The sequence below is a fragment of the Mus pahari genome, chromosome 13 (assembly GCF_900095145.1).
Source record: "Mus pahari chromosome 13, PAHARI_EIJ_v1.1, whole genome shotgun sequence".
Lineage (NCBI taxonomy): Eukaryota > Metazoa > Chordata > Mammalia > Rodentia > Muridae > Mus > Mus pahari.
This window is the reverse complement of record NC_034602.1, coordinates 8759609-8779229: the sequence shown is the minus strand read 5'-3', so window position 1 is coordinate 8779229 and position 19621 is coordinate 8759609. Positions and strand designations below refer to the sequence as shown.

The 19621-nt window shown below is 41.5% G+C and overlaps 1 protein-coding gene across 6 annotated transcripts in view; it reads left to right on the top strand.

Annotated features, from left to right (window-relative positions):
• Wdpcp (WD repeat containing planar cell polarity effector) overlaps nucleotides 1-19621 on the top strand; it is a 306946-nt gene that overhangs the window by 264252 nt on the left and 23073 nt on the right. For all 6 annotated transcript variants that reach the window (XM_021210656.2, XM_029545442.1, XM_029545441.1 and 3 more), the window contains one exon: nucleotides 2563-2725. In XM_021210656.2, the coding sequence (XP_021066315.1) occupies nucleotides 2563-2725 (163 nt within the window). The remainder of the gene's footprint in view (nucleotides 1-2562; nucleotides 2726-19621) is intronic.

Genomic DNA, 19621 nt, shown 5'->3' with positions numbered 1-19621 from the left:
AAAAGTGCCAACACAAACAGGGAAACTATACCCTAGAAAAAGCAATAAACTAATCTTTCAACAAACCGAAAATAAGTATAACCACACAAACAGAAAAATAATATCAAAAATAACAGGAAGCAGCAATCACTATTCCTTAATATTTCTTAACATCAATGGATGCAGTTCCCCAATAAAAAAGACATAGGCTAACAGACTGGATGCATAAACAGGACCCAGCATTTTGCTGCACATAGGAAATGCACCTCATGCCGGGTGGTGGTGGCGCACACCTTTAATCCCAGCACTTGGAAGGCAGAGACAGGCGGATTTCTGAGTTCGAGGCCAGCCTGGTCTACAAAGTGAGTTCCAGGACAGCCAGGGCTATACAGAGAAACCCTGTCTCAAAAACAAACAAACAAACAAACAAACAAAAAAAGAAATGTCCTCAAAGACAGACACTACCTCAGAGTATAGAACTGGAAAACAATTTTCCAAGCAAATGGTCCCAAGAAACAAACTTGAGTAGCCATTCTAATATCAAGTAAAATCAACTTTCAACCAAAAGTTATTGAAAAGGATAAGGAAGGACACTTCCTACTCATCAAATGGGAAAAAAAAAATATGAAGAACTCTAAGTTCTGAACATTTAAGCTCCAAATGCAAGGGCACCCACATTCATTAAAGAAAACTTGACTAAAGCTCAAAGCACACATTGTACCTCACACAGTAATAGTGGGAGACTTCAACACCCCACTGTCATCAATGGACAGATCATGGAAACAGAAACTAAACAGAGACATATTAAAACTAACAGAAGTTATGGACCAAATGGATTTAACAGATAGCTCTAGAATATTTCATCCTAAATCAAAAGGATACACCTTATTCTCAGCACCTCATGGTACCTTCTCCAAAACTGACCATATAATTGGTCACAAAATGGGCCTCAACAGATATAAAAAGAGTGAAATAATCCCATGCATCCTATCAGATCACCACCGACTAAGACTGGTCTTCAATAGCAACAAAAACAACAGAAAGCCCGCATACACATGGAAGCTGAACAACACCCTACTCGATGATAACTTGGTCAAGGAAGAAAGAAATAAATTAATGACTTTTTAGAATTTAATGAAAATGAAGGTACAGCATATCTAAATTTATGAAAGCAGTGCTAAGAGAAAAACTCATAGCTCTGGGTGCCTCCAAAAAGAAACTGGAGAGAGCATACACTAGCAGCTTAACAGCACATCTGAAAGCTCTAGAACACACAAAAAAGGCAATACACCCAAGAGGAGTAGACAGCAGGAAATAATCAAACTCAGGGCTGAAATCTACCAAGTAGAAACAAAAAGAACTATACAAATAATCAACAAAACCAGGAGCGGGTTCTTTGAGAAAATTAAGATAGATAAACCCTTATCCAGCCTAACCAGAGGGCACAGAGACAGTATCCAAATTAACAAAATCAGAAATGAAAAGGGAGACATAACAACAGAAACTGAGAAAATCCAAAAAAAAAAAAAAAAATCATCAGATCCTACTACAAAAGCCTTTTTTCAACCAAACTGGAAAATCTGGATGAAATTGACAATTTTTACAGACAGATAACAAATACCAAAGTTAAATCAAGATCAGATAAATAATCTAAACAGTCCCATAACCCCTAAAGAAATAGAAGCCGTCATTAAAATTCTCCCAACCAAAAAAGCCCAGGACCAGAATTTAGTGCAGAATTCTATCAGACCTTCAAAGAAGACCTAATACCAGTACTCTTCAAACTATTCCACAAAATAGAATCAGAAGGAGCACTGCCCAACTCTTTCTATGAAGCCACAGTTACACTGTGCATTCTCCCTTGGAGATGGAACAGTTTCTGTCTAATCAGGAACTTGTCACAATTTCCTTTTATAGAGAACTTCATAAGAGATTTTTTTTCTACTTCTATCATGTTTAATGTTCCATATAGATTTTAAAATCTGGTTGAGTGCATACTACTTTTAGGTACAGAAGATATCATGTATATTTAAGAGGCGTTTAACTATTGTAAATTATTTTGATGACTTAAAAAATGTCAATACTGAGTTGCATATTTTAAAATAAATTTTATTAGTTTAATAAATAAAACAAACTAACTCCAGTTGGGAAGGTACATAGAAAACTATGTTAAAGCTTCCGTCAGTCAGATCCTTAATCCTTAAGGCAAAGAAGACTTATTTCCTTTGTTTGTACTGTATACTGGCATTTTCCACAACCAAAAACTGCAGAATTAAATTGTTATATTAAACTCTTTAGTATGCAAAAAAAAAGAAACTCTAGGTGATTAAAGTGTTGACAAATCAACGTGAATAGGCAAAGTACAAAAGAATTTTCGAATTTGATTTTGAGAACACTCATGTTGTTAACCCCATAGGTAAACAGAGTGACAGCACTTATCAGGGACAGCATCTGTCGGGGTTCCCACTCCCTGTTACCAAGTGCTACTCAGCAGACAACAAAGGAGAGAATTTTTAGTCATGAACTAGTTAGCAGAAACTGTATTTCCATTCTCTCATATCTCATCCATCTCATACAAAACAGAGTTCCTGGGGCCCTTGGACAGAAGAGATGTGCGGAATGAAGGTTTCACCAGCTCAGCTCTAGCACCCGAAGGAGAAAACATACTTCCAGGCCTTCTTCCTTCCATTGGTTCAACACACATACAAACTCTTCAACAGAAAATACCAAATGGCCCTTCAAGCAGGTAAGATATAGTAAGTTAGGAGCTTACTACATAAGGAAGTATTTCACACTCAACAGATGTGACCTTGCAACCGATTTCTCTATGTTGGTTTTGTATCCTGCCACTTTGCTGAATGTATTTTATCAGATCCAAAAGTCAAATGATTCAATTGGATCATTTCTGTATTGTGTCATCTGCAAGTGGAGATATCTGTCTCATTTTCTCACTTATGTCCCTGTATGTATTTCTGTTATCTTGCTGCTATTTCCAAGACTCCAATCTCAGAATTGAATAAGAGTAGAGAGAGTGAAAACCTTGTCTCATTCTAAGCTATGGAGGAAGTGGACTAGATATCTTTTCATTCAGCAGGATTTTGTCTATGGATTTAATACATACAGCCTTTGTTCTGTTAGATGTGTTCCCTCTATACATAGTTTCTTCAGGACCTTCATGAAAGTATATTAAATTATCAACTGCCTATCCTGGACCCACTGAAATGATTATGTAATTTGTATTGGTATATTCTGTAATGATGCATTAAATTTATTGATTAGCATATTTTGAATCAACCTTACATTTTGGGGATAAAAACAACTTAGTCATGAAGTATAATCTTATTAATATATTCATTGAATTTACTTTTCAAGGTGTGTGTGTGTGTGTGTGTGTGTGTGTGTGTGTGTGTGTATGTACCAAGTGAGTATAATTAGGGTTAATTACAAGAATAAGGGTAAGGAGTCATTTAGAGGATTGTGAGCAACTTACCAGAGTGGCTATAGCACACACACAAAAAAGTCTCTCCCTTCCCAGAAATTATTTAATTGCTTGTAAGTCTGGCCTCCTCTGGTACCTGGATACTTGTGGTACACATAAACTCATCCAGGTGTGTGTGTGTGCGCGCACACACACACACATACACACACATTAAAAATCTTTTATTTCCTTTTAAGATTTATTTTATGTATATGAGTATGAGTATGCTGAAGCTATCTTCAGACACACCAGAAGAGGGCACTGGATCCCATTACAGATAGTTGTGAGTCACCATGTGGTTGCTAGGAGTTGAACTCAGAACCTCTGGAAGAGCAGTCAGTGCTCCTAACCGCTGAGCCATCTCTCCAGCCCCATATTAAAAATCTTCTTAAAAGATTTTTATTTTTAATTCAGGAAGGGGCAAGACCTCATGAGTCCTTCTTCTTCCGAGACAGTGTTGGCTTGCCCAGTCCTGTGCCAGCCTTTCACAGGTAACCACACTGCCGAGAGTTCAAGTGTGACAGCATCCAGAAGTCAGCATTCCACAGCCTTTCACCCTTCCCTCTCACACCTACATGTATTTACTCTTGCATGGTGTTCCCTGAGCCTTAAGGAGGTGATGGAGATATCCCACCTATGGCTGAGAATTCAGCAACTGCCCTTTCAGCACTTGGACATCCATTATGAGTCTGTGCAGTAAGCACTGCCCGCTGCATAGTGAAGCCTCTCTGATCACAGATTGCAGCAGGACCCTTCTGATGACTTAAATATCAGTACGTAGAAGGCGGGTCTACAGGCACTTCATGTCAGTTATCAAAACAGCATTAGCATCTTCCTCACTAAGGTTTATAGCCTTGCTGGCCATGAGTTATTGGCAAGGTTTATAGATCTACACTCAAATTCTCTCATGTGAGCATTCCTGAAGTCTGGTAAAAAGCCATTGGTTGCCTGTCTGGAAGCCATGCCACCCTTGTGCCAGTGGGTCTTGTCTAGCAAGCCATTAGATTTGCACAGAGGGTTGTTGGTACATAACCCAGAAAAGTCTTGACCAGAGCCATCTCATGCCAGCCCACATAGCTCTGCTGGCACTTTAAGGGCTATCCTTCAGGAGGGACCCTCCTGCTCAGTGTCAGTTTCATTCCTCTGTGTCTTAAGCCCACAATAGTATATTGTCTTCATCAAGAGTCTTCCAGTCTAGTTCTGCTGCCAACCAGCAGGAGTAACCATGTCGTTTATTCTGGGGACTCAGGAGACTGCAGCTGAGGTTTTATTTAATAACCTTATGTTTTCTGGGAGTGGCGTTATCCACGTGCACACTTTTGTCTTTAATTAGCCAACAGAATACACTCTTGGAGTCTGGGTCATGTTTTCCCAGTCTTACACCTTCTTCACACATACTTAGCTCTGATCAGCCCTCCTCCCATCCACCCTCCATGTTGCTCCTCCCAATCCCTGCGGAAGCATTCTGTGTTCAGTGTTTACCTTCTACTCACAGGAAAAGTCTCCAACCCCTCTGTTCCCTTACAGCCTCTTCCCCTTCTTGTTGGCCCCTTTCTAGTTTCCTGGTTTCTGTACACACTTACTTCCACATAAATCCACACATATAAAAATTAAATTATAGCATCTACATCTAAGAATGGGTTTGTTTTTCTTTGAGCCAGTGTTACTGCACTTAATGTGTTTTGGCTGCATCAATTTTCTTGAACTTTTCTCTATGATTGAACAAAACTGCACTGAATTTATCTCTCATACTTTTATTGTTAGGCTGTTGGCTGATAGCCATTCAGCTGACTGGATTTTCTTGCTATTGAGAACAGAGCAGCAACAAACATGAACATGGAAGTGTGTCTTGGAGGGCACAAACTTCTTTGGATATCTGTCACGTTTATAAAGGCCTCCTCAGTGATTTCTAGTGTGCACACCACACACTTGCACATCAGAGAGCCACTCCTCTCCTGCCAGTATTTGTTGTTGTTTTCATTATGGTAGCTATTCTATGCTGAAATGAAATATGAAAGATACAATTCACAGACATGAAGCTCAAGAAGAAGGAAGACCAGTGTGGATGCTTCAGTTCTTCTTAGAAGAGGGAACAAAATACTCACAGGAGCAAATACTGACACAAAGTGTGGAGCAGAGACTTAAGGAAAGGCCATCCAGAGACTGTCCCACCTGGGGATCCATCCCATATACAGTCACCAAACCCAGACACTATTACAAATGCCAAGAAGTGCTTGCTGACAGGAGCCTGATATGGCTGTCTCCTGAGAGGCACTGCCAGAGTCTGACATATACAGAGGCGGATGCTTATAGCCAACCATTGAACTGATCACAGGGTTCCCAATGGGGGAGGTAGAGAAAGGACTGAAGGCACTAAAGGGATCTGCAACCCCATAGGAAGAACAACAATACCAACCAACCAGAGCTCCCAGGATCTAAACCTCCAACCAAGGAGTACACATGGAGGGACCCATGGCTCCAGACGTATATGTAGCAGAGAAAGGCCTTGTTGGCCATCAATCGGAAAAGAGGCCCTTGGTCCTGTGAAGGCTCAATGCTGCAGTGTAAGGGAATGCAAGGGTGGGGAGGTGGGAGTGGATGAGTGGATGGAGGCACACCTTCATAGAAGCAGGAGGAGGGGGTGGGATAGGGGGTGTCTAGGGTGGAAATCAGGAAAGGGGATAACATTTGAAATGTAAATAAATAAAATATCCAATAAAAATTACTAAGCATAAACAAAGAAAAAACATAAAAAAATAAAGAAAAATATCAAAATGCTTTCGACTTGAATCTCCCTGCTACCTAGAGATGTTGAACACTTTAAAAATATTTATTGCTCATTAGATTTGTTCTTTATAGAACTTTCTGTGCAGTTCATTAACCCATTTGAAATATTTCTATTTTTCATTAAATTTTTGACATATTTATGCATGTGTAAAATGTGTTCTAATTACTCTCATCTCCCACCTGCCAGTCCTCCTGTCTCCAAAGAAATTGTGTAATTGGGTTACAGCACAGGTTACATATGGCTCTTCATATACTCTATATAATTAGTAACCCTTCCACTTCTCTCCCCACACCTCTATTCCCCTTCCTTCCTTTCTCCCTCAGTGTTCCCCCTCTCTCCTTGTTTTACCCATTGCCCCTCCCTTACGGGAGCCTTCCCTCCTCCTTTGCCCCTTTCTCATTCCCTAGCCTCCACAGTACTCCATGTTAAACACACAAAGCTGAAGAGTCAAGGCTAGGACTCACATGTGAAAAGGAGCATAAACTGTTTTTCTTTTGGGGTCTGGTCACCTTCCCCAGTTTTATCCATTTGTCATTGGATTCTGTGCATGGATCTAGTTTCACCTTCTATATAGAGACATCCAGTTTTCTTAACACCATTTGTTTATATGTAAAAACATGGCTGTAGCTATGTGAACCTATATCTGGGTCTTCTGATCTATTCCATGTACCATAACACCATGCTGTTACATGTTTTGCATGTATATGTATGGGTGGCTTACACATGTGTGTGACTATGTGGATGTGCTTGTGGAGGCAAGTGGTCCATCACGTTTCAGTCCTTGCAAGCTACCCACCTTGTTTTGTTGAGATGTATGTATCTCTCATCACAAGTCTTATTAATTAAGATAGCCTGGCCAACCAACGGTCTTGTCTACACCAATTGCAAACATGTGCCACCATACCTGGCTTATCTACACGATTCTGGGGAATTGAACTCAGGTCCTTACACATACACAGAAAGAACTTCACCCATTAAGCTATCTCTCCCGCCCCATGTTGATATTGTAACAGAACTTCAAATAAGATGTAATGATATCTCCAGGATTGTACTTTGGTTTTTGTTTGTTTGTAGTTTGAGTTTTATGTTTGTTTTTTCCTTTGTTTTCCCACTCAGGATTGCTTTGACTATCTAAGGTCTTTTGCACTTCCAAATGAATTTTAAGATTTTTTTTTTATTTCTATGAAATTTTGATGAGGGCTGAATGAAATTTGTTTGCATTTTTTAAAAAAGATAGCCATTTTTACAATATTTTTACAATATATAAGCACAAGAGCTTTTTTTCATCTGCTAATGTATTCTTCAATTCCTCTCAAGTGGTTTAACCTTTTCATTATAGTGGTCTTTCACTCTTTTGATTATTAAGTTTATTCTGTGTGTGTGTGTGTGTGTGTGTGTGTGTGTGTGTGTGTGTGTGTGAATTATGAATTGGATTGTTTTCCTGATTTCCTCATCATCATGTTTGTTATGGCATATAAGAAGGCTACTTAATTCTCTTTGTTACATTTTTTATCTTGTTTCTTTGTTGAAAGGGTTTATCATCCAGCCTCCTGGATTTTTTTAGTTCCTGTTGAGAAATTCGCTGTTAAATATGACTTGGTGTTTTTCTCCCCTTCCTTTGTGCTGTATATTTAAATACTTACTGTGAGGTTCTCTGATCTTGTCTGTTTGATATTCTATGTCTTCCTGTGTCTGGGCTGGAACTTCCCTAAGTCTGGGAAGTTTCTGCTATGACTTTTTGTAAGAGTAACTTTTATTTGCCTGAGGTAATTGTCATCTCTGAGGCTTGTTATCTCAGTATGCTAGCTGAGGCCTAGGCCTAGAAGCATCTAGCCTCCCTACAATTATCTAGGCCTAGAATGTTTTCAGCCTTTGAGATTTACTGCTGAACAGCTCACCCTTTCTTCTGTCTGTACCCTAGCTTGCTGATTCAACTCAGCTGTTCTGGCTCAAACTCCTCTCCAACCCGATTCAATCTGGCTTCTCTCAGCTTCTGACTGAATCACTCTGCTTGGCCGAAAACTAACTCTGGCAATCTGTCCTAATTTTCCTGCTCCTTCTCATTCTCTGGCTCATTCTGTCTTCTGCTGTGTCTAGCTTGTTCTCTCTTCAACCTGTCTCTGTAAAATTCTCTCAGTGAAACTGCCTCCTTCCTCTCTCCCTGTCTGTCTGTACTATTCTCTTCAGTAGTTCCCCTTTGCTCTCTTTTCTTGTGAGAGCTGGGCATATCCCATTCTGTTAAATATTTCTCTGATTCATCACTTTGTCTGCCATTCAATTAGACATCACTTTCAAACATAGTGCTTCCTTCTACAAACTGACTTTACTTCCATGGTTTGAGATTAAAGATGTGTACTAAGGATATGTCTGTATTTTAGCCAGAAGGATCAAAAGTGTATGGTAAGGGCTAAGCCACACTATAACTAGAAACTTTTTTCCAGTAAATAACACAGTCTTGTGGTTCACAGGGTGATCAAATATCCTGCAAAAAAAAAAATTATTTTTAAGTAGACAAGGCAGCAGAGCTGGCCTGGTAAATGGACGTGAATATTAAATAAAGGCTGTATGAATTTAGACTACAAAGAAGGAATGTGCTAGGTGGAGAACCATTGGAGTCTGAAAGCAGTCCAGTCAGTCTGTTTGCCACTTTGCTGGATTCCTCTCAGTATCTGGGAGACCCATCTCTGGATCTCAGTGGTCCATTTGTCCCCAGGGCTGTCCTGTCCCTACTTCCAGGCCTTCCTTTGATAGACTGGGTTACACATGTGACCCAGCAAGTAGGCAGAACTACGAAGATGAAGTCTCCCTCAGATGCTGGTCACACCTCTGGCCTGTCCTTTGGGTTGTGTTCTCTGGTGAGCTGCCTGGAGCCCTGTTTAAGATTCCCTGCAGCATTTGGCTCAGATCCAGCTGCCACCTCTGTCAGTGCAGACACAAAGACCTTTCTCATAACGGCTGGCATAGTTCTGTTGGTCCAGATTCAGTGTGTGCTCAGCCCAGTGCCCTCTTCCTTGAGTTTCATCTTACAGTTCACAGAAGGTCACAGGCTGCAGGATGGCCACTTCAGCAGGGTCGTTTAGAAATGGTGTTCCACAGCTAGGCCAGGCCCACTAAAAAACAGTCTCCATTTGCTAAAACTGCTCTCTGCTCGATCCTGATCTGAATTGCTTTCTCTGGTCTTTAAATGACTGTTACAAAGGGACCAGGAAGATTTCCAGTACTCCTCATATTGAGCCAGGCCCACAGGATGGGCCCAGCCTGCGGAGTTTTGTTTTTCTGTTTTTACTGCAGATAGAAATCATCCTCCTCTGGTATCTTTAATTACCTTTCCCCAGATTACTCTCAGAAGACCACAGGCTGTACTTAGGTACCAGCCACCATCTTGCTTTGTAAATATAGTTTTATTGGACCATAGCCACATCTGGTCATTGTTGTGACAACTTTTGTGCTACATCACCGAGCTGAGTAGTTGCAGTGGTGAGCATATGTTCCACAAACCACCACACCTATTTGGAAACAGGTTGGATGCTGGCTCTCCCATTAACTGCTTTAACCTTTGTTCTTTGCTGCTGTTTATTTTAGCTTGATTTCACACTTTGTTTCTCAGTCAGGAGTACTTTATTTATTCTTTTTAATCAATAAAAATGATTATCAAATTCATTCTTTTTAAACATCTGATGTATTTGAATATGGAGTATTTTGTTATAATTACTTTTAGAAATTCTGTATTGGATTTCTTCTTTCTCTCAAGTACTATATAAAAAGTTTTTGAAGTTTCTTGGAAGAAGACACTATATGATACACAGTCTACAAAAATTTCCTGGGGATAAACTGGGGAAAGCTAAATAATAGCTATCAGAAGAGATGGTTGATGGCTGAAAAAAAATCTTAATTTAATAGAAATAACTTAATAGAAAGATAATAATTTTTACAATCCAGAAAAGAAATCCAAGGATCTAAAGGGACTAAGGAGTGTTCCCCTCCCTGTTAGAGGGACACCAGAGCCAGGATGTAAGAAAGAGCCTCAGAAAATCTACGTTGTACACTGTACTCTCAGTAGTCGTTACTTTAAAGGGAGGCTATTGTGGTGGGGGCAGAGGGAGACAAATACTGTACCACAGTGGCAGAGGAATGAGGGCTTTGGGGAAGATTCCTGATTTTTTTAATCCTCCTGCCTCTCCTTCCTGAAGTTGGAGCCTGGGAGTGAGCCCAGGGGACTAGGATTAAACTAACTGCTATCACCTGAACTGTATTCTCGGTTCACAGCCATTTAGATTTGTATTTGTCTGATGTATATGAGTGTTTTGCCTTAGTGTAGTATATAAATGCACCATGTGTGCTGGGGCCCACAGAGACCAGAAGAGTAGGATGTTGGAACTGGAGTTGCAGAAGGTTGTAAGCCACCTTGTAAATGCTGGGAAACAAAAGCTGAGGCAAGGGCAGCATGTGCTCTTAAGGACACAAGCTTCAGGTCCCCTGAAGACCGTTAGAAGGAAAAGGACTCCTGCAGCAAGGTGGCCCCAGTCCTTCCATCAACCACCCTCTGTGGCAACCCAGACCTATTGTGATAGGACTGGGTGCTAAAACCTGGCTGGTGGAATTCCTCTAGAGTATGGAGAAGTTTTACATCAGAACTGCATGAAGTGACCAGAAAGGAGAAACCTGGTTGGAGCCACAGATAAAGATGAATGTGCAGTGGACATAGGAAAGAAGAGAGCCAACATTTCCATGAAAAAAGGACCCGCATCTGTGATAAGACCCAAGGAGAGGTGCCATTGTCAGGACCAGCATCTGTGCCACAGCCTTTCAACATCCAGAAGTGAGGGAAGAAACTGGGTGTCAGCTCTGGAAGGAAGCAGCAGGCAGAGCCCATGCACACCGCACACCCTCCAGCTCTCTCCATATTTACCCTTCCTTGACTGGGTACCCAGTATCAATACTGCAGGCCGGATCTGTCCTGCTGTCCTCATGCCCCACCCCCTTACCTTTTCTTTCTCTATGGTTTCCCTTTTAATTTTCCATTTGATAGACTTCCCCAGAGAACATCTCTGACCTGGTGTGTGGTATCTCTTGGTCTCAGCCTGCTAAGAGCTTGGGTGGCTTTAGGTTATCTGAGTGCATTCCGTTTCCTCTCTATTTCATTTGGTATTATCCATAGCTACCCTACCTCAACCTCCTCCTCTCTATCGTTGCCTCTATCAATGCAGTATTAACCAGCAGCCTTAGTTTGCCTTCTCCCTCCCACATAGAATAGCTAATATATGAATATAGTATTGTAAGTGTCCTCTTACTTTCTTAAGTAACTAGAAGGCAAAGGCTGGTCTTTTGTATTGCCCTATTATATTTTCATACTGTGCCTACACTTTGAATATTACTGGTATAGATTCCCCCAATAAAAAGGCACAAGCTAGCAGATAGGATCAAAAAGCAGAATCATCCGGCCATGGGGATACACACCTTTAATCCCAGCAAAGGGACGCATATTAGTGAGTTTGAGGCAGCCTGGTCTACATAGCTCCAGGCTACCCAAGGCTATACAGTAAAAATCCTGTCTGAAAAAAAGAAATGGATTCTGTTGTTTTGCTTTTTTCTATTTGCTGCCTCCAAGAAATGTACCTTATCACCAGAGACAGACACGATCTTAGAGTGAAAATATGGAGAGAGGAATTCCAAGCAAGAAGAATGAGGAAACAGACAGGAGTTGCTATCCTAATAACTAAAAAGGTAAACTTCAAACCAAAAAAGTCAGAATATTATAAATAAAGTCCATCAAGAGAACATTATGACCCTAAACAGACATGCATAGGTAAACCCAATTCTTAAACAGACTCTTAGATACAATGACCTAAGTTAACTCAACACAGAAAATGTGTTGTACTCTCATCATTGCTGTACCCTCATCAAAACACAGCCATCCTGATGACCAGGAAAAACATCTGCCCCAATAACATCATATCAAACAGGTTTAGACGTTACGGGAAGTCCAAACACTGCAGGATGCACGTTCCTCTCAGCAGCCCATGGAACATTATGTAAAATAGATCCTATAGTTGAGTACAAAACAAGTACTAACAACATAATATTTTCTTATATTCTGTTGACCACAGTGAAATAAAATAGAAATAAAAAACAGAAAAACTACAGACAGAGCATACACACAAATTCATGGAGACTCAGAAACACTGTGAATGATGGGTTTCATAGTAAAAAGAAAAATCAGAATATTCCTAAAATATAATGAAAGTGAAAGCATATGCAAAAGCCGTTAGATGCAATGAAAGGAGTCCTGAGAAATGAGTAGCTATACTGAGAAGTGAGCCCCAGGGGTGCTGGCTCATGACTTTAATCCCAGAACTCAGGAAGCAGAGGCAGGCAGATCTCTGAGTTTGAAGCCAGCCTGGTCTACAGATGACTTCCAGGACAGCCAGGGCTACACAGAGAAACCCTGTCATGAAAAAAACAAAACAACAACAACAACAAAAAAAAAAAAACCAAAGAAGAGGAGGAGGAGGAGGAGGAGGAGGAGGAGGAGAAAAAGAAAAGACCTCAAATCAATCTTAAGTAAAGAACCAAAAGAAAAACAAGAACAGGTCAATTGATGGAAAGAACTAAGATCTGAACAGAAATGGACACAAAACCAAAAAACAAATACAGAAAAAAAATAAAACAAAGAGTTGATTATTTGAAAAAAATAAACAAATTTAATAAACTTTTTGGCTCAAGTACCCAAGAGAAATATGATCCAAATTAAGAAAATTAGAAATGAAAACAGAGACTTTTCAACAGATATCAATAAAATTCAGAAAATAAGATAAAGTGGAAAATTGTAAAGGAATGGATGAATTTGTAGAGACATATATTAAAAAATCAGCCGGGTGTGGTGGCGCTCGCCTTTAATCCCAGCACTTTGGAGGCAGAGGCAGGCAGATTTCTGAGTTCAAGGCCAGCCTGTTCTACAAAGTGAGTTCCAGGATAGCCAGGGCTACACAGAGAAACCCTGTCTCAGGGAAAAAAAAAAAAAAAACGTGAAATATCATAGTCAGATTGATTCATTATAAGCAATGAGGTTGAACCAATCATATGAAATCTCCCACTGAAACATTCAGGCAAAGACAGGTTTACTCTGGAATTCCATCAGAGCACTGACGAAACATCAGTGCTTTCCCAAATGATTCTGGGGAAACACAGAGGGAAGATGTGCTCAGACTCTATAGACCAGTATTAGACCAATAGCAAATACAGACAAAGACACAATAAAGTAAGGGAACTATAGACCCATCTCTGTCCCATGGGAAGATGGGTGCAAAGCTTCTCAATAAAATGCATGCACCAGAAGGCTGGCTCAGAGTTGAAGGACAATTGAACCTTGGAGAGGACGCAGGTTCAATTCCCATTACCCTGTCTGGGTCTGTGGCCATGCAGTAGCAGGGTTCTCTGTAGATGTCCATGGTTCCTATTACCATCCAAGACCACACAGACATCCCTGATCTGGGCTGCTGCCTGGGACACATTGCTGTCCAAGGCTGTGCAGAGCTGCTTCTACCCCTCACTGGCTGCAGCACTCTGGAAAGCTGACCCCACCTCTTGCTCAATGCAGCACACTAGAGAAAGGGCCCTGTGGCTCTTCTGGGTGGCATAGTAAAGCTGACCCTAGTCATGAGAGTGTGGGTGGGCCAGCCCCAAGGGTGTGAGCAGCTCCCTCACTTACTCAAGGGGGTATAGGGCTGACCAGAGGTTCCCCACCCCAACCCCATCCCCACCCCAGTCACCTGAGGCAGTTGGGAGAACTGGCCCCAGGGTTATGAGAGCAGGAGGGCTCCCAGCAGCAGCACTTGGGAAAGCAGGCCCTGCACCTTGCTTGGGCAGCACAGTGGAGCTGGCCCCAAGGGAGTAAGCAAAGGAGAGCTGGCCAGCACTTCTCTGTGAGGATGGAGGTCCTTTCTCATTTCTTCCCACCTTCAGCAATCCAGAGAGCTGGCCTGGAGTCATGAGAGCCAGAGCGCTGGTCCTGCCCCTTGCCTGATGCAGCACTGGTGAGGCATTGCTAGAGAGCTTGACCTGGTGGTTCAGGTACAGGAAAGCTGGGGGGGGTGGGGGGGGGGCAGGGGTCTGATCAGCACAGATTATACCCAGACCCAGATCCAGAGCTTTGAATTGGCCCATCCCAACATCTACCTCATCTATGAACTACTAGAGCTTGTAAAAGGGCTGGCTCTGCAGGTCCAGAGCTGCAGGATCTCCATGACATAGGGCAACAACAGGATGCCCGAGAGAGCGCCCGGTGAAGAGCCAGTACTGGTGATATAGCAGAAGCCAGACTAATGAGTCATTGTAATGACTATTTGTAAAGATGTGTGGACAAAAGGGCATGCTGTGGGATACACCGAGACATGCTACATGACACAATGGTTTCTGTGCTCTGTTTGGTTTGGTTTTGCTGAGGAGGTTACAAGGGCAGAGGGCAGGTACTAAGGGGATGTGGAGATGAGCAGGACTGGGGTGCATGATGTGAAACTCACGAAGAATCAATTAAAAATTTGAAAGGAAGGAAGGGAGAGAGGGAGGGAAAGAGAGAGGAAAAAAGAAAGGGAGGGAGGGAGGGAGGGTTTCTTTGGTTTATAGTGCCTGATCACAGTGCATCAGTGTGGAAAAGGCAAGGCAAGAACTTGAAGCACCTACTCTCATGCAGCCAAGGGCAGAGAGAGAATGCATGGTTGCATACTGACCAGCTCATACTCTATTCACAAGTTTTGGACTTAAACCCTGGGAATGGTACCACCCACAGCAATCAATGTAATGAAGACAGCCCCCCCATAGGTGTCCCCCCAGGCCAGCCTCATCTGTAAATTCATCATTTGAGACTGTCCCTAGGGGATTCCTGGTGTGCCAAGTTAGCATTTAAAACTAGCCACACGACAGGCTATCTGTAGGATAATGCTGTCAAGCAAGCCTCTGCCATACAACAGAATCAGAAGCTTCCAAATGAAAGCAGTTTGTTTTTGTTTTTTTTTAATTAACCATTATGTGAATTGACAGCACTTTTGTGAGACTTTTATGCATTTTCTTTTTTGAGACAAGGTCTCTTTATGTAGCCCTGGCTGCCCCTGAACTCACCATGTAGGCCAAGCTTGGGCTCAAACTCACATAGACCCAGTAACCTCTAGGGTTAAAGTTGCATGCCAACCAGCTTTTATTTTTTTTTTACTTGTTTGGATGTTTTGCCTGCATGTATGTCTGTGTACTATGTGTGCAGTGCCTGCAGAATTCAGAAGATATTATTGGATCACTGAGACTGGAGTTATAGATGGTTTTAGATGGTCAACTGCCATGTGGGTCCTGGGAATCACACCCTGCTCCTGTGGAATAGCAGCCAGTGCTCTTAACTGTAGAGCCATCTCTAGAACCCCAAGAGTTTTATACTTTTAATAATAGTATTCAAATAGTTATTTTTCTGATCTATAGGCTGGGATCTGCATGTCATTATTCAAATTATCGGTTTTCCATAATAGTGACTTGACAACTAACACATAGTTACATAACTCAAGGGACAGTTCAGAAGGGAAGCATTCAGGGGGCAGGTGAGAGGGGCAGTATGTAACCGTACTGGGACTAACTGGAAATAATCCCCCTAACGTGGTGCCACCTCCTCTATAGTTGAATCAAGCCAGCTTCTCTGGTTACCTCAGCGAATGCATCCATGCTAGCCTTATTGATTTTTATTGACTCATCTATGTGAATTTCCTTACATTTGGAACAAACGAAACTACCCATTTACTCAGGATCTGCTATGTGCCTGGAAACAATATAACTGAGGGAAATTTTCAGTGTTTACAAAACAAAGAAATTGTCAACAGAATGTCTGCCAATAGACTTAGCAGGAAAAAAATTACAGCCTATAATTCATGAAGATTGGCTCAAAACAAAATGTCCCTGCCAACAGAAAACCTGACAATTATTCTGTTGTCTAATTTGGCTCAGCCTAAGGTGACCTTGCTTATTCCTGTCAGTCTTAATTCCCGCTAACTTGGCATGGAAGGAGAGCATATGGTATATGTCTACAAAGTCCATTTTTTGCATCTTAAATCAAAATAAGTGTAGAATATATTCAGCATTTCCTATAACTGAGCTTGTAAATATATTAGCCGGACATGGCTGTGTTCACAGTCTGCCCACTAGGTACTTTATAGGTGCTACCGATAAACTAGAAAGTCTCTGAAGATATCGTTTTCTAAGTTTGGTTTATGACTAAAGCTAGCCAATTTTAAACATGTTTCCAAAAAATATAGTCAATCATAAGCCCTCTTTAAAAAGAAAAACTGAAAGTATGTCATCAATTCAGTGCAACCAAAAGATATTTGCAGAGTTTGAATAAGTCTAAGGCAGTGATTTTTAAAGCTGTACAAAATACTGTGAGAAGCCCAGTGTGGTGACAGGCACCTTAAACCCAGGACCTGAGAGGTAACTGGAGATCCAATCCAGGGAGATGGGAGAGGGTGAGGACTCTTGCCACTGAATGACAACCTGAGCTCAGTTCCTCAGACCCACATGCTGAAAGGAGAAAGTGTTCTCCACGAAGTGACCTCTGGTTCCTCATCTATACCTTGATCTAAACCTTGGAAGTGTTGCTCAAGCACACAGACACACACAAAGAATTAATAATTAACAGTGTAAGAAAGGTAGTGGAAGTTGGAGACAAAAATAAGAATATTTTTGTTTCTCTTCCCAGTTTAATCTGGTACATTTTCTTAATCTTATTCTGACCCACTAACGTTTATTATGGAAGGGAAGTTACTGTCACTGTAATATCTCTCAGGAAGCACTGACACATTAGCATCTTTATTTCCACTGAAGCTTAAGAAGTTAGACTTCTGTAGAGAGATTACAGAAAGTAGAAAACAACCAAAGAAAGAGAGTTTTGTTCATATACATACATAAAAGTTTAAACTAAAGAAGAGTGTGTGGTTTAGTTTGGTTTGGTATTTTTTTATGTACAACTGACAACTGAACAAGACTGAAATAGCACACTATGTATGAGCATGTGTATTTTATTTGTTTATACTGTATATATGGAGCCAGACGTAGCCTGTCACTGTCATGGAATACTCTTCTTTACAGGCCTTACCTGTTACTTATTGATGTGTGTGTGTGTGTGTGTGTGTGTGTGTGTGTGCACGTGCATGTGCATGTTTCCATTAATTCATTTTACATCCTAATCACTACCCCCATTTCTAGTGCCCCCTTCACATAGTCCCTCCCCATCCCTCATCCCATTCTCTTTTGAGAGGGTGCCACCCCCTCTATCCCTCAACCCTGTGGAATCAAGTCTCTGCAGGACTAGATATATCCTCTCCCACTGATTCCAGACAGGAGAACCAGGTTAGAGAATGGATTCTCCAAACCAGCAACAAACAGCTTTAGGGGCAGGCCCGGCTTTAGTTGTTGGGGAACCTACATGGACACTGAGCTGCATGCACATCTGCTACATATGTGCCAGGCATTTTACTTAGTCCAGACCATGTGTATTCTTGGTTGATGGCTCAGTCTCTGAGAGTCCCAAGGGTTCAGGTTAGTTGGCCTTTTTGATCTTCCTGTGGAGTTCCTATCCCCTTCAATCCTTCCACCAACTCTTCCATTAACAGTCCCTGAGCTCTGCCCAGTGTTTGGCAGTGGATCTCTGCATCTGTCTGAGTCAGCTGCTGGGTGGAGCCTCTCAGAGGACAGCCATGCTAGACTCCTGTCTGCAGACATAACAGTATCATTAATAGAGTCAGGGATTGGTGCTTGCCCATGGGGTGAGTCTAAAGTTGGGCCGGTTATTGGTTGGTATTCCCTTAGTCTCTGCTCCTTTCTCCCTGCATTTTTTGTAGACTGGACAAATTTTGGGTCAAAAGTTTTGTGAGTAGGTTGGTGTCCTTATCCCTCTACTGGAGGTCCTGCCTGGCTACAGGAGGTGGCCTCTTAGGTTCCATATTCCCACGGCTATTCATCGCAGCTAAGGTCACCTGCATTGACTTCTGGGAGCCTCCCCCATCTCAGGTCTCTGGCACTTCCTCATAATCCCCCCCCGACACACACACACACACACACACACACACACACACACACACACACACACACACACCCCTATCCTGACAGTTGCTTATTTCCATTCATTCTCATGGCCATCTTGCCATCTCTCCTGCCTCTCCCCAAATCTAATACTAAAACATCCTCATCCCTTCTTCTACCCAGTTACCTCCCTCCATCTATCTCCTATGACTTTTTCATCCTCACTTGGGCCATCCTTCTTGTTTAGCTTCTTTGAGTATGTGGAGCATATTGTGGGTATCCTGGACTAAATGGCTAATATCCACTTATCAATGAATACATGTCATATATGTCCTTTTGGGTGTGGACTACCTTACCCAGGATGATATTTTCTACTTCTATACATTTGCCTGCAAAATTCATGATGTCCTGGTTTTTAATAGCTGAATAGTATTCCATTGTGTAAATGAACCACATTTTCTGTACCAGTCTTCAGTTGAAGAACATCTGGGTTGTTTTCAGCTTCTGGCTATTACAAATAAGGCTGCTATGAGCATAATGGAACATGTATCCTTGTGGTATTGTGGAGCACCTTTTGGGTATATGACCAGTAGTGGTATAGCTGGGTCTTCAGATAGAACTATTTCAGTTTTCTGAAACCACCAGATTGGTTTCCAGAGTGGTTGTACCAGTTTTCAATCCCACCAGCAATGGAGGAGTGTTCCCATTTTTCCACATCCTCACCAGCATCTGCTGCCACTTGAGTTTTGGATCTTATCTGTGCTGCTGGGTGTAAGAGTACATCTCAGGGATGTTTTGATTTGCATTTCTCTGATAACTGAAGGACACTGAACATTTCTTTAAGTGCTTCTCAGCCACTTGAGATTCCTCTGTTGAAAAATTCTCTGTTTAGCTCTTCACACCATTTTTTAATTTAGTGTTTTATATATTTTGGATATTACCCCTTTGTCAGATATAAGATTAATGAAGATCTTTCGCATTCTGTAAGATACTGTCCTATTGATGATATCCGTTGCCTTTACAGAAGCTTTTCAGTTTCAAGAGGTCCCATTTATCAATTGTTGATCTTAGAGCCTGAGCCATTGGTGTTCTGTTCAGAAAATTGTTTCTTATACCAATGGATTCAAGGCTATTTCCCACTTTCTCTTCTATTAGATTTAGTGTAATCAATTTTACATGGAGGTCCTTGATCCACTTAGACTTGAGCTTTGTGCAGTGTGATTTAATAGGGATCTATTTGCATTCTTCTACATACAGACATCCAGTTAGACCAGCACCATTTGTTGAAGATGCTTTCTTTTTTCAATTGTATGGTTTTAGTTTTTTTT